The sequence below is a fragment of the Amphibalanus amphitrite genome, unplaced genomic scaffold (genome assembly GCF_019059575.1).
Source record: "Amphibalanus amphitrite isolate SeventyFive unplaced genomic scaffold, NRLGWU_Aamphi_draft 000180F_arrow, whole genome shotgun sequence".
NCBI classification, from domain to species: Eukaryota; Metazoa; Arthropoda; class Thecostraca; order Balanomorpha; family Balanidae; genus Amphibalanus; species Amphibalanus amphitrite.
In genome coordinates, this window is record NW_024881675.1 from 436013 (window position 1) to 450325 (window position 14313).

General features: G+C 51.4%; 1 protein-coding gene and 1 long non-coding RNA gene across 2 annotated transcripts; one reads left to right on the forward strand and one right to left on the reverse strand.

The window, feature by feature from the left end:
• Positions 1-121: 121 nt before the first annotated feature.
• LOC122384033 lies at positions 122-9757 on the reverse strand. Its single transcript, XM_043370999.1, has 3 exons — positions 9629-9757; positions 1809-3368; positions 122-488 (listed from the first exon to the last, which is right to left on the reverse strand). Exons 2-3 carry the CDS (start codon positions 3269-3271, stop codon positions 305-307), a joined length of 1647 nt encoding a protein of 548 aa, XP_043226934.1. The 5' UTR covers positions 3272-3368; positions 9629-9757; the 3' UTR covers positions 122-304.
• Positions 9758-9764: 7 nt separating this feature from the next.
• On the forward strand, positions 9765-12228 carry LOC122384034. The gene is made up of 2 exons (XR_006256947.1): positions 9765-11046; positions 11813-12228. It is a non-coding gene; the product is annotated as an uncharacterized LOC122384034 (long non-coding RNA).
• Positions 12229-14313: the final 2085 nt, after the last annotated feature.

Genomic DNA, 14313 nt, shown 5'->3' on the forward strand with positions numbered 1-14313 from the left:
CGAAAATTGCAGAGGCCAGTTATACCACGAAGGCACGCTAGGAAGTAGGAACGCTCATTTGCGGCAACATACGAAGACAACTGCCATAACATTCTCCCTTATCGCAACCACAGTAATTATAAATGGTATCATAATTGTCTTATATGGGACGGGAAACGTATGAGGGTGATTCTGATTCTTGATATCTCCCTGATGTCGGACTGCAATTGCGTGCCTGTCTTGCTCAATAATTGACGGTCGTGCCTTGCTGAATCTTGTTTATTCCGCCTAAGCATCGCCATAGGCAATCTTAATCCCCCTCGTATCATTGTATATCACTTCCCACATCACTGGTGTGCGCTCTGTGGTCCCCGTCGGCGTCGCTTTCGCCGTCCTCGTCACTCGGCGGCTCACCCTCGCTGTGTGCCGTCCCTCCGGCCCCACCCTCCCCTCCCAGTGCCAGCTGTGTCAGTGTCTGTGTGACCGCAGCGACCAGCTGTCCTCGGTACCTCTTCTTCTTCTTCTTCTGCATCCCGCCGCCAGCCCGCTCAGGGGGGCGGCGGCGCAGGCGGGTCGAGCGGCGGCTCGGTCCGCCCGACACCCTCGATGAAGTCGACGACCCTCGCCGCCGGGCCGCCGAGGACGTCGACCAGGCGAGGGCCGACACCCCAGCGGCGGCGGCGGGCCGCCTCATAGGCCGGACAATCGGTCAGCAGGTGCGTCACGCTGTCGGGCTCCCCGCACGCGGGGCATTCGTCGTTGGCTGCCAGGCCAATCTTGTAGAGCGTGTCGCGGGTCAGCGGTGATGTGCCGGTCCTCAGCTGGGACAGCGTCACCGACCCCCAGCGCGCCAGGGAGTCGTGACCAGGCGTGGGGTCCGGGTGCGGGTGGGCAGCGGTTGTCCTCCGTCGCGACAGCTCCCGGACATGGCGCGTGACGGCGGCCCGCGCACTCGATAGGTCAATCGGTGCGCTATCTTGGTCGCCCGCCGCGGCCTCGCCAGCCAGGCGGTCGGCGGTCTCGTTGCCGTCCAGCCCGGCATGGCCTGGCACCCACTGGAGCACCGTCTCGGTGCCGTTCTCGGCGAGGGTGTTCAGCAGCCTCCAGACCTCGGCGGCCAGGGCCATGGTCTGGCTAGCTGGGCCGCGGCCGAGTAGTTGTAGCCCAGACCTTGAGTCGGTGAGGAGGCGGACCGACTTGATTGATGCCAGCTCCCCTTCCTCCAGGCCGGCCACAGCCGCGAGCGACTCGCGCATGGCGGTCAGCTCTGCTCTCAAGCTGGAGCAGACCGCCCCTACAGGAGCGCGCACGGTTTCTTCTTTGTTGAGGAGATGAAACTGGATCAGCGCGCCTGCGCCGCCCTGTTCCATCCCGCCGCGAGCCGAGCCGTCCGACCAGATAGTAATATCCGGTTGCGGGAGCTCCGCAATGGCTCGTAGGGCAGCTTCCCTGCGGACTGCAGGCGGGTCCGACCGGCGGGTGGCCACGGGCAGGTCTACCCTGAAGGTGATGCCGCCGCGGTGGCCCAGCCATGGCGGGTCGCAGCTGTAGAACGCCATGGGCTCCACCGGGAGCTCCTCGATTCCTGCCTCCTCGGCGAGCCACTTGCCGACCCTCCTGAGGCACGGTCGGTGAGGGAGTGCTGTAGTCTCGTCTCTGGTGGCTTGGGCGGTGGTCTTCCCGCGGCGGTGGCGTCGTTGCATGTTCTTTGCCATGCCTTGTAGGCTCGGTGTTGGAGGCGCGGCTGTACCTCCTTTCGGAAGAGGGACTTGCCCGGGTCGCTCGGGGGCAGACGGATTACACGCTGGTACTCCGTGCCTGCTCAGTACCTCTCCAGGCTGTGGTCCGTCTCGGTGTACCTGTAGTAGTTGTTACGGCACTCGGCACTCAGGTCCCGCGGACACTCTGAACGGTAGTGGTGGAGCAGCGCCTGAGCAGGCACTATGCGTCCCTCGTGCGCGGTGTAGGGGTACAGCGGCGCCAGCGCGTAGTGGTTGAACACGGTGAGCGCTCCGCGCGTGCTGACGAACGCCTTGCTGCTGAAGCCGCGCCCGCTGATGTTGGCGCTTCGCTCCGTGTGCCGCAGCGCGTGGAAGTGCTCGGGCAGACCGGGGTCCGGCGTCTGCGTCAGGTTGTCAAAGAAGTAGACGTGCCGGACGGAGAGGGAGGCGAACCGCTGCAGCAGGTGCGGGTTCACCTCCAGGTGCTCGATCAGCTCGGCCCAGGTACGGTACTGGCGCGGTACGAGCACCTCGTCCACGTCCAGCGGTACCACGAACCGGTACCGGTACAGACTGCGGTACAGGCAGTCGTTGTAGTGCACCAGCTCGAAGCGGCGCTTCTGCCAGACGGCGGCTCGCAGGTAGCGCCGCCGCGCCGGCGGATAGTTGGGCTGGAACCCCGGCAGGGTGGCGTTGACCACCGTGGCCACGCCCTGGGCCTCGTAGTGCTCCAGCACCCTAGACACCTCCGGTCCCGTGTCGTACCGGTAAAACACGAACGCATCGGCACCGATCAGCCTCAGCAGCTCGATCCACTCGACCAGTCGGCCCGCCCACTCGTTCCCCAGCTGCAACCTCTTCACACACACGGCGAGCCCGTCCCGGCGCCGGGAGCTCTGCCACTCGCGCAGCGGCGCCACATCCACGGCCAGGTCCGTGTCGGCGGCGGCACACGGTGTCGGCGTCAGCGCCACAGAGATCGGCATCAGTCCGCCGCGCAGCGGGCACGATACCAGCACCGGATCGAACAGCTTTCCCGTGTTCTGCGGGTCCCAGCGGCTCTGCCAGATGAGCTGCTCCAGCGCCGGCACGCTCTCAGTGCCGTTCTCATAGCGCAGCTGGCAGTGCACCTGGCGTCCCGCGCTGTGCCTGTAGCCGTCCCTCATCGCTATCACCCGCACATAGGCGAACACACGCCGCTTGGCCCGCAGACGCCGGTCCGGGTAGGCGGCCAGCGCGTACAGCGACGTGTTGAACGGGTGCTGCCAGTGCTCGTTGTTGGTAAACACGGGGAGCTGCTCGGGGCTGTCGCACGTCTCCCACTCTCTGCTGTAGAAGTCTCGCTGCAGGAGTCCCTCCAGAGTGTCGGGCTGCGCGGTGGGAGTGGGCGGCTGGGTGATGAACACCGGTCGCGGGCTGGCCCCGAAGAACGCGCCGGAGGACGTCCAGCGCAGGTAGAGGAGGATGGAGAGAGCGGTGGAGGCGGCCAGCAGCGCCAGGAGGCGGCGCGGCGTCAGCAGCCGGCCGCCCCCGCCCCCGCCCCCGCCGCGGCTGCCGGAGTCAGCTGACATGGGGCCGGCAGTGTCGGTGGCGGTGCTCTGTGGACCGTCACCGTGTCACGACAGTCGGTCCGAGAGCCATACTCCAGCCGGGTCGAAGGTCGGCCGCCTGTCGGAAAAAGGGTGTCTGATTATCAGTGCCAGAGCACGTCCACTGTGTCCGCTTCTAGCCGGTGTAAACTGGATTGGGTGTTCTGCAATTCAATGCAGCCAAATACATTGTCAGTCGGCGCGCCCTAAAGCCCCAATTAACAAACAAACAAATACATTGTCGTTAAATTACCAAGAACAGACTGTGTTATGTGTATTCTTAAAGTCATTAAATGTTACCAACCATGATACTTGTAGCCACACTTCTTAGATATGTGAATATTAGTATGTGTGATTAAGGTTTAAAGCTGTTCAGATGTATCGTGATTTGTGAAAGTCCTGTGCGTACTATTGGTCTCAAGATAAGGGTCCAGGCGGCCTGTAGGTTTGATGCGGTGAATACCCTCACCCTCGCCACAGCTGGAGTGGGGGTAGGGGAGGGGTTGCGTTCGGCCCGAGTCTGACAGCGGGGTCGCTCGCCGCAGTGTGGTGTCCAGCGGTGCAGTCGGAATCAGGCGGAATTGTGCCGGCGGCGCGGCGGTAACCGGTCGAAGGGCCTGGCTCAGTCGCGTCTCGAGACGAGTTACCGAGCAGGGTGTCAGCAATAGATGGGAGGGGTGTGGTCAGGGCGCTGTTTGATCACCAAATCAGCATGCTGTCAGTTTGCTGGCGTTTCTCATCTTCTCATTGGTCGTTGGTGGGGGGACCATCAAAGCGTCCAAAACCGCAGCATCCAAGGTACGCAACATCCAAAACCGCAGCGTCCAAAGTACGCAACGTCCAAAATACGTCCAAAATCGGGTATATAGGGAGCATTCACAACGTCCAAAACCGAAACATCCAAAACCGAAACATCCAAAACGTATCATCCAAAAACGCAGCATCCAAGGACGCATCATCCAAAGTACGCAACGTCCAAAGTACGCAACATCCAAAGTACGCAACATCCAAATACGTTAGGTTAGGTTGGGTTAGGCTAGGTTAGGTTAGGTAAGGTTTCCTTATCCCCGGTAGGCATAAATCAGTAGGTTAGATTAGTTAGGTTAGGTTAGGCTAGGTTAGGTTAGGTTTCCTTATCCCCGGTAGGCATAAATCAGTAGGTTAGGTTAGGTTAGGTTAGGTAAAGTTAGGTTAGGTTAGGTTGGGTTTCCTTATCCCCGGTAGGCAAAAATCAGTAGGTTAGGTTAGGTTAGGTTGGTTAGCTTAGGTTTCCTTATCCCCGGTAGGCATAAATCAGTAGGTTAGGTTAGGTTAGGTTAGGTTAGGTTAGGTTAGGTTGGGTTTCCTTATCCCCGGTAGGCAAAAATCAGTAGGTTAGGTTAGGTTAGGTTAGGTTAGGGATAGGCAAAAATCAGTAGGTCAGGTTAGGTTCGGTAGGGTTAGGTTAGGTTAGGTTAGGTTAGGTTGGTTTTGGATGTTGCGTGCCTTGGACGTTGTGGTTTTGGAGGTTACGTACTTTGGATGTTGCGTCTTTGGATGTTGCGTTTTTTGGATGATACGTTTTTGGACGTTGCGGTTTTGGATGTTTCGGTTTTGGACTTTGTGAATGCCCCCTATAAACCCGATTTTGGACGTATTTTGGACGTTGCGTACTTTGGACGCTGCGGTCTTGGATGTTGCGTACTTTGGGTGCTGCGGTTTTGGACGCTTTGATACGGACCCGTCGTTGGTGAACCACACGTGGTGTGTGCGATTGACCAATGAGAGACTAAGAGACGCCTGTAACTGGCTTCCATATATTGGAAAACCGACAGCAAGCTGAAAACACGACAGTGCATGGGGCGCACTAGCGTTGAAGGTCGCTCCGCAAAAGCATAACTTTCCATAGATGAGGGTGACGGGTGTTACCTACACCAGACTTCTTGCGATTGCTCTCAACAAGGAAACCTGAAAGCTAAAAAATAGCACACTGACACCTGACTTGATTCAAGCCGATTCTCTGGTGACACCAGCGACTAATTACATTTTCAATTCTTGTCGAGTCACTGACCTATGACGTCATAAAAGACTTCACTCGGTCCCAAAATATTGCGGCTTGGCAACTCCGCCATTGCTAGGTCAACTTCTGCAGACAAATAAAACTCACAGGACTTCATATTCTTCCGAGACCTTGCAACTTTTATGTCTCGTAATTTCTAGAAGTTCACGTAAAGCTAGGTCAATGACGTGACCTCCCTCACCATCATAATCCAACAAGGGAAATACTAGGTAAAATTTATGTTGATGACAAAAAAATGATTTACGACTATCGTTTGCACATGGAGTCGTGCTCGTGTCGCTTCACTCCTTGCAAGATCGATGCTCAATTTTTGCGTTGAGAACCATGTGCAACGTCATAAACGACGTTACAAAGATATTGGAGTTTTTTGTCATTATTCCGCACCGTAGACAGTGTTTACAATTGCTTCACGTGCAAAGAGAGAAAATTGTAAGATGTCGTTTACCTGATTTGTTAAACGTCTAGACTTTTGTCTAGTCTGAAATATGCCGTATTTTTAAATAAAATGTATTTTTTAACTTAAGTGCCGAAAGATGCCGGCGGTACGGGATAAAATTATTAAACCACTCGTAGGTAGACAAATATTTTAAACGTCTCGCCTATCGACTCGACGTTTAAAAAATTTGTTCTACCTACTCGAGGTTTAATATACCTATATTAACTACCGTTCCAACTGAAATACTACCGTTCCAACTGAAATATTATATATTAAACCGCGAGTAGGTAGAACAAATATTCTAAACGTCGAGCGGTTAGGCGAGACGTTTAAAATATTTTTCTACCTACGAGCGGTTTAATAATTTTATCCCGTACCGCCGATATCTTTCGGGCGCTTAATGATAAAGAATACAATTTATATAAAAATACGACATATTTCAGACTAGACGAAATGCCTACTAGACGTAGTTTGTTAATCGTCTAGACGTTTAAAAAATCAGTTACACGACATCTGATAATTTTCTCTCTTTGCACGTGAAGCAATTGTAAACACTGTCTACGGTGCGGGATAACCGCATTTAAACATCCACGCGTTATCCTCTAAATTACAGGGTCATCAATAAAAGATGACATAAAGTCAGCCCCGCCAGAGGCGTAAGACATATTGCATAAACAGCTCACCGTTGGAATGATATATCTTAGACATTTTACATAGCACAAACAGAAATAAGTTGTGTCGCTCGAAGAAAACTTGCTTCTCCGTGCGGCAGACCTCGGCCAAGACCTTCGCTCCGTGCACATCCTTGTATGGAATCAACTTTTGTGGATTCTTCGGCGAAGGAGCCGAAGGAGCCTGTATTATTCTTGCGGTTGCTTGCTGTAGCGCGAGCCACTTTTCGTCACTCAATATCACCCTTTCGAACCATTCTTCCGCTTCACTGAGCCGTGAGCCAAAAGGTGCACGCTTCCAGCCTCGACACCATGCTGTCGGGGGAGATGACGGTCATTAGGATCGGACGATAGGTAATGTTTCCAGTTCAGTTTCTTCTTGTGGAGGATTGTCCATATTAGAGATGTCAATCAAATACCAACTTTTTGGCATACCGATACCAAACCCATACCAACTTGGTATTTGGCGTTTCGAGGCTAACACATTTGGTATTTTGTTGGTATTGTGAATCCTCGCTACTGTAAAAGAGACTGTGACTTTGGTAAAAAGTTGGCATTTCCCTGATATTCCCAAGTCGGTTCGGTTTTGGTATTTTCCCACGGTTCCTGTTGGTATTTGGTTTGGTATCGGTATCACGACTTTCTGTAATTGACATCACAAGTCCATATATTTAAAAATGCCTTCCCAGGTTTCTTAAGCCATTGCGAACGTGAATACTGGACAGATTACTGAAGAATTGCTAGACTCTCTTCACCTTCGAGCAACTGAACAAGATCCCAGCACCCCTGGTCATTCTGCAGTCTGAATGTTTTCCCTGCTTGGACTTCACCGTTTAACCTCAAGCAACTCAAATTGCGGAGCGAACTCTAGGAGTCCAAGACCCTTGATGAACTGAACGCTGCCGTGAGTCGTCGAAGGCTTCGTCTGCACGATGGCCGGCGATCATTTGGGGCTCCAGCGGGGGCTTACTTTACGTCATTCGCTTATGAACACCCTGCACTTGTGCACGTGACCTGACCTCAGAGGTCACATGCTGATCTGACACTTAACTTGATTGTGAATCGCTGGGTGTTGTTTTTGCTTGCAAGGCTTTTAGCTTAATAATGGGCGAAACGGCGGCGCCCCCCCCCCCCCACACACACACACTCCAGACGTCTCTCGGTATTCTGAAAGCCGATAGGTCTGACAAGGAATAACGGTTACAACGACAACGAGATACGTGCACTCTTGAAATATGTTTGTTACGTGTGGATTTGATTTTTGAGAACGTTTCCTTGTCTTGTCTACAAGCTGAAGTTCGCCAATCAGGCTTATGCATTACCTAGCTGCATCGCTTCGAGTCCCATCAGTGGGAATGGCTTCTACAATCTACACTATTAGTGCTTTCTTGGAATGACATCACGTTTGATAGAATTATAAAGCCAACACATAGCGAACGGGGCGAGAGTAACACTTAACATTTTGTTTAATGGTTAACCCTACCGGAGGTTTCACAATGCAGTTATTGAAATGAACTGTTCAACACTTGTTCAGCGCCATAAATGAGATTATATGAAACAGTAGGAAATTAAAAGTTATGAAGGTTGAAATATGCAACCGTTAAGATGATATAAATAGTGACGTTCTCGGCGGTATGCCGATCATGACAACATTAATTTGTCCTAAACAAATTGCCATGTCTTGCAGTCTAAGGTGAATCTGCAATGAATGATGCGTGGGCTACATGATCCGGCATAAGTTTTATCCTCTAAAAAAATGCTATAAGTTACTACATAGGGGACAGCGATTCTCTTTAGCGTTCAGTTTATTCCCCACGAACAGGGACTTACATACGAACGCAAATTTGCATGTTGGCAACTAGGTTGTGCAGTAAATACGGCTGGATTTTTTATCATGCCCGTTTGAGCTGTATCGACAAGGCGCCGAGGTTGGCCGCCGGCTTCTGTTTGTCCAGGTCCTGCTGGACGACAGCCCGAAGTTCGTCGATCAGGATGAGGTCCGGATGGCAGCCGGCTAGCATCTCTTTCCTACAGAAGTCTGGCACGTTCAATTCGCACCACCGCTAGGCCTTGGCAGAGCGATGAGTTGGCGCACCGTCCTGATTGAAAATGCATATCAACATGTCATTGACCATGCGTTGGCTAAGCATTGGGCCGAAGGTAGGTAATCAGCCTTGGAAGAGCTCTTCCTATTGCGTCTCACGGTCCTGTTTGGAAATGTGATAGCGCTTCAGCGCGAGCCGCTTGGCCAATTTTGTCGCCAACTACTGGCCTTCCTTCCCGGCCGCCTTTTTCAATGCGATTTCTGTAACGTTTGAAATGGTAGGCGCACGCCGGCAAACTGGAACGACCAGCAACACTGCCAGCAGCCGTATGCTTATCCCACCAACACCGGACTGTGCAACAGTTCGTCTATAATTAAGACTTGCAAACAAAAACAACAGGCAGATGTCCCAACCAATCAGCAATGACACGCTGTGTCATTTCGGCCTGGAGATGCCGACTGTCTGGTTCAGCTCCCTTGATAGAAATTTCAGACATTCACGTAGCGACGCAGCCGTTCAGGTGGACAATCTCAGTGAAACTGGCCGTAGCTCGGTGATCCGTGACCCGAGGTTCGTTCGTCACCTCATGCTCTGCGGCCAAGGACCGCGCAATGCAGGAGTGCAGCCTGAATCGTCATCCCTCAGGTGTGGACACGATTAGGAACAGGAAAGTGTTGTCATAGGTAGTGGGCATAACTTTTGCGGAACGATATATTGTCGTCCTGTAGTGTCTTTCATTGTCAGCGAGACGCTACATGGAGTTAAAATGGCGAGCGGCCCTCCCGCCGGAATGGTGAGCGTCCTTCTCTGTCAAACGCGGCGCTAGTTTCCGCCTAAGCTCCGCTGGCCCGCTCGACTGCTATGTCATGCGGCACAGTCTACAAGTACAGGTGACCGGTCGCGAGATCGGAGCTCCGTAGCACCGAGCGAGTGTGGCGAAGGTGGGGGTAGGTATTCACCGCATCAAACCTACAGGTCGCCTGGACCCTTATCTTGAGACCAATAGTACAATGCAACAAACATTTTCAAACAGTCACTGGAGGGAGCGAACGCTGCCAGCCGGCCCCGCCCGTCTACGTTCTTTAGCCTTAGTCTACACACCAAAGGACCAATTATCCTCATTCTTACCACTTGACTGCGCCTCGACTGCGCCGACTACCAGTGCCGCTTCATCCTCTGAGCGCCGTGACCTTGAGCGACGTAACACCCCACCGCGGCCTGCCCGTCTCCCCACGTGACACGCCCCGCATGGACAACACAGCTCAGTTGGGCAAACTACGGGGAGGTAATCACGAACTTGATTAATCAAGTTCATGATTATGACGTCATGAAAATGGGGCGTGGCATGACCATATAAGGAGTTGTAATCAAGATTTTGATTACTTTTCGTGCACCGAACTATTCAAGTGTTTCGTTTCGATTGTTATAATGTCCATATCGACACGATTTTTTACCAGGTGAAACGCAATATTCTATTCTCCCGAAATGATATGGACCGGTAGCAGTGGGATATGTACTTTAGCTCATATGGCGAAAGATAAACTGCTAGCCTAACTTTTTCAGAAAAGTGATATTTTTTAAAGCCCTTTTTAGGCGGATATTATTCTTTTATCCACATTTTTACGTTTCTTATTTAAAAATAAATAATTGAACATTCATTTTACACACGTCTTAAATTGGTGGTAATAAACATTTCTTCCAAAAGGCACCGTCGCCTGTTAGCACGCCGCCATTTGTCGTGTTGTCGGTGTGTGGGTGAGGCCGGAAATTAGCGCTGAATTATTGGTAATTTGGTTCTTATAGGTAAAATTAGCATTTTTTTAAATAATTTAGATCATGTTTGTAAATTTGAATAGCCTCAACGTTCATGTGCGTCGGTATAAATGTTGAAATATCGCGATAGAATTTATGATGATTTTGTAGGCTTTCATGGCGCATGCTTTCCGCGGTATAATATTTTAATTATTTACGAAATGTATTGCTATTTACAGGGTTATAGTTTATCTTAAAGTAAATAATAGGCCTATTTTGTTGTTTGGGGCAATCGTTGATTAGAGAGGCACATTTAACTGCCCACAGTAGCTAGAAATGTTATGGCCTGGCAGGTTGTGCAAAAGTTTGCAGTGTGGCCATATCATTTATTCAGTCAATTGTTTGTGCAAGCAGGGACCAATAGGATTATATCTTTTAGTTTTTAATGAAAAGTTAAATTTGGGCTTATGCTAGGTTATTCATACTTGCATTCTAAGTGGCTTTGTCATGGATTCATAGAACAATAATAGAAGTGGTGACTGCAAATGTGTCTGTTTTTCCACAGCTCATCAAAGCACCACCTCCTCGCTGTAGCAGTGGGCGTCGCCGTCACCACAGTATTGTTCAGGAAGCTCGTGATAATGGTACCTATGGTCCTACGTTGAGGAACGCTCAATCAAAAAATGATATGATGAACTTCTTTGGAATTAAGCGGACTAAGTACAGCTACATTTGTATTATGTGCATCGCTCATGCAAGACAGCAGGCCAGGATGCAGGGACACACAGCTGCAGGTATGTATGAATTGTTTTTGCAATAGATGGTTGTAGTGTTTTGTTTTGTCGCTGGTGTGTCACGTTCAGTTTTGTGCATCACGTTCAGACACTACAGTGGTCCAGTCCAGTGTACATTTTGCACACTCAAGCTGGGCATGCTGAAAATAATTCGCTGGAGCTCCTTCAGTGTGATCTCATGAAGTTGCCTGGCACAACTTTGGAACTTTGCGAGCTCACATGACTCATCCCCAGTTTTGTCCTGACACAGCCCAATCTAATCATTTTTCAAGATACAGGCATTGTCTAATGTTTTCAAAACAATTCATTCTAATCTAAATGCAGAAACTTCTTCACTAATGCATGTGTAATTTGTACTTACATTTTCCAGACTGCTGAGTCTGAGGCATTGTACATTATTTTCACATCATGTGCCGAAATGTAGTACCTATCAGTGCCCTGTGCCAACTCATCAGGTCCATGTCTTGTCTTGTTCGCCTTGTTACATCCGCCTACCTCTCCTCCATCATTTCTTCATTCCATCTTTCCTTGCTTCCTTCCTCACTCCCTCCCCTCTCGTCTCCTCTCGTCTCCTCTCCTCTCTCCCCTCCCCTCCCCTCCCCTCCCTCCCTCCCTCCCTCCCTCCCTCCCTCCCTCCCTCTCTCTCTCTCTCTCTCTCTCTCTCTCTCTCCTTTACTCTTTCCCTCCTTCTCTCCTATTCTTTCTCCTCCATTTTCTCCCACGCAATGTTAAGTGTACCTATAATTTGGTTATGAACATTTTGCAGGGGATGAGCTGGAGAACCTGCAGCGCATTCTCCAAGAGACGACGGAAGCCAACGGAGGCCCGCAAAACTTTCCATCCCATAATCGTCAATGGAGAGCTGGGCGGGGAAGACGCGGTATTCGTCGAGGCCTAGGAGGTGGTATCGGCGCCACCAGACCAAGCATTCCCGCTGTGGCAGGCCGCCTTTTGGATTTTTAACATCAAAACTCCTAAAAACATGGTCAATCTGAATTGGTTTCTGAGAACCAAAGTGTTTGGTGGGGTGAAGGCCGATGTGCCGCCATCAGCGGCGGCCATTGCGACCGTGAAGCAAGTGGAGTGAGATCCCCGTAGAGCATGCCGCTGCGGGGTGTCGGAAGCGTTTGCCAATTCTTTGAGCCTTCCACCGGCAGGACTATAAATACACATTTCTTGAAATATATCTTTGATCTGTGCTTGGTTACACGGGCTCTGGGTTGTGACGCTATTCGTCCAATATATGTGGTCGACGGTCGTATGCAGATTATCATTTGAGCTGACTTATGGTCAGGCCGCTTATCGTGGACAGCGGTGTTCTTGCTCGGGGTGGTCTTTTTCAGCTCCGTGTTCGGCAATGTGAGCGAGCAAGCGCGAGAAGAGGTGTGCTCGTGCACAAGTTCACATGTGTGTGCCACATCCCTAACTCGTCTAAAGCTTACAGCTATTGAGTCTCTAGCCACCCACCAAAATTGAAAAACAATCGGTGACACCGTTCCGGAGATACAGAAATAAGGTGCGCGTGTGCAAATATATCCTATCCCAGATTCGTCCAAAGCTTATAGCTAATCCGCTTCCAGCCACACACAAAATTTGAACAGGCTCGGTCAAGTCATTCATGAGAAACATTAACTGCAACATAAATTCCATCCCACCAAAACTGATTGATTTTGTCTATTATATACATCATTATCATTGTATCTTTTAATTAGCTGCATTGTTCAACGCTCGCCAGTAGCACGATCAGCGCGATCAAAATCGTGATTAGCCAGCTGAATGCGAAATCAAGATCATGATTAGCCAGCTGGCTGCGTAATCAAGAAGTTGATCATCGCACTCCCGGGACGACGCCTCGTAATCAAGTTGTTGATTACGTTTTGGTTGCAATCTACCGCCTCACGATTTTCAACTTGAATCATTCAAAGATTACACTTGTAGAGTGACTTCTTCTCTATCGGTCTTAAAATTTTCGTGCATCTCCGTAGACCCTGAATCGAGATTCGGCCGTTTTCGTGACGGGCTGCAAACATGTCCAAATATGGGCATAAAATAATCATGAACTTGATTAATCAAGTTCTTGATTACCTCCCCGTAGTTTGCCCAACTGAGCTGCCGACTCTGACCCACGTGGCCGCTCGCGGGGCCGCCGCTGCACCTCACACCCCTGCCGAAACACTGCCGTACCCGGCCCAGCCCGCCGCTGCAGTCCCGAGTCGCGAACCGTCCCAGTCGGCTGGCGACTCTCACCCAGACACTTGCACCGCCTCAGGCAGTTTGGTGGTGCTGCCACCTGTTGCGAAATGATAGTACTATAGCTTTGCCACTTCGTGAAGGGGTACGTGTGGCGCTCGCGTCGGGCCAACAACTCCGCTCGGTGCTAAAAGGACCAACAGGCAGAGGTGGGAGTTATAGGAGGAGGGCGTGGTTTAGGGGAGTTTGGTTTCGCCATGCCATACTTGGCACGTGGGTCTATTGCAGGAATCAGATAGAAGCTGACGGCTATCTAAATTCCGTCAACACTCATGGAAAGGTCAATTCTCGTAGCGTAGAACTCAGGGTCCAACTCAGAGGGTCAGTCACGCAAAGTCATAGGCGGCGGAACGGGGGGGGGGCACCGGGGCACCGTGCCCCCCTTGAATTCTGCAAGGGGGGCACCAATAGCAAGGTGCCCCCCTTAAATTTGATGGATTAGTACTAGGGGCAGATTCGGGGAAAACTCCAAGGGGAGGGCCATGAATCGAAGTGGTGCCCCTACCTATGCCCAAAATTAAAACCTCAACGGATTTCGGCCACTTAATTTTGGTGGTGCCCTATTTTCAGTTTTTTTTATTTTCTTTATTTTTGGTTAGTCATGTGATGACTGGTGCCCCTGCACCTGCTAGGCCGCTGATGCCCCTGGAAAGACTGTGGTACCTACCTACCCTGCCCCCTGACAAGCCTACGGTGGGCCCTGACATGACTTAGGTGCCCATGGGCCCTGACAGGCCTGTGGTGTCCTTGCTAAGCCTGTGGTGTCCCTGGGCCTTGGCAGGTTTGTGGTGCCCCTGTTAGAACGCAGGTGCCCTTGACAGGTTTGTGGTGCCTCTGACAATCCTAAATTGCCAACGACAGGCTTGTGGTGCCCTTGACAGGCCCATGGTGCCCTTGCGAGGCCGGTGGTTCCCCTGCGAATCCGATAGTGCCCCTGGCAGGCCTCTGGTGCCCCTGGCAGGTCTGTGGTGCCCCTGGAAGACCTGTAGTGCTTTTGCTAGGCCGATGGTGCTCCTG

What these genes read in the sequence shown, in the direction of transcription:
- LOC122384033 (XM_043370999.1), bottom strand. Translation starts at nt 3,271, where the DNA reads ATGTCAGCTGACTCCGGCAGCCGCGGCGGGGGCGGGGGCGGGGGCGGC. An exon ending in ACGGACCACAGCCTGGAGAG is followed by an intron (nt 489 to 1,808) that starts GTACTGAGCAGG and finishes GAAGAAGAAGAG; the next exon opens with GTACCGAGGACAGCTGGTCG.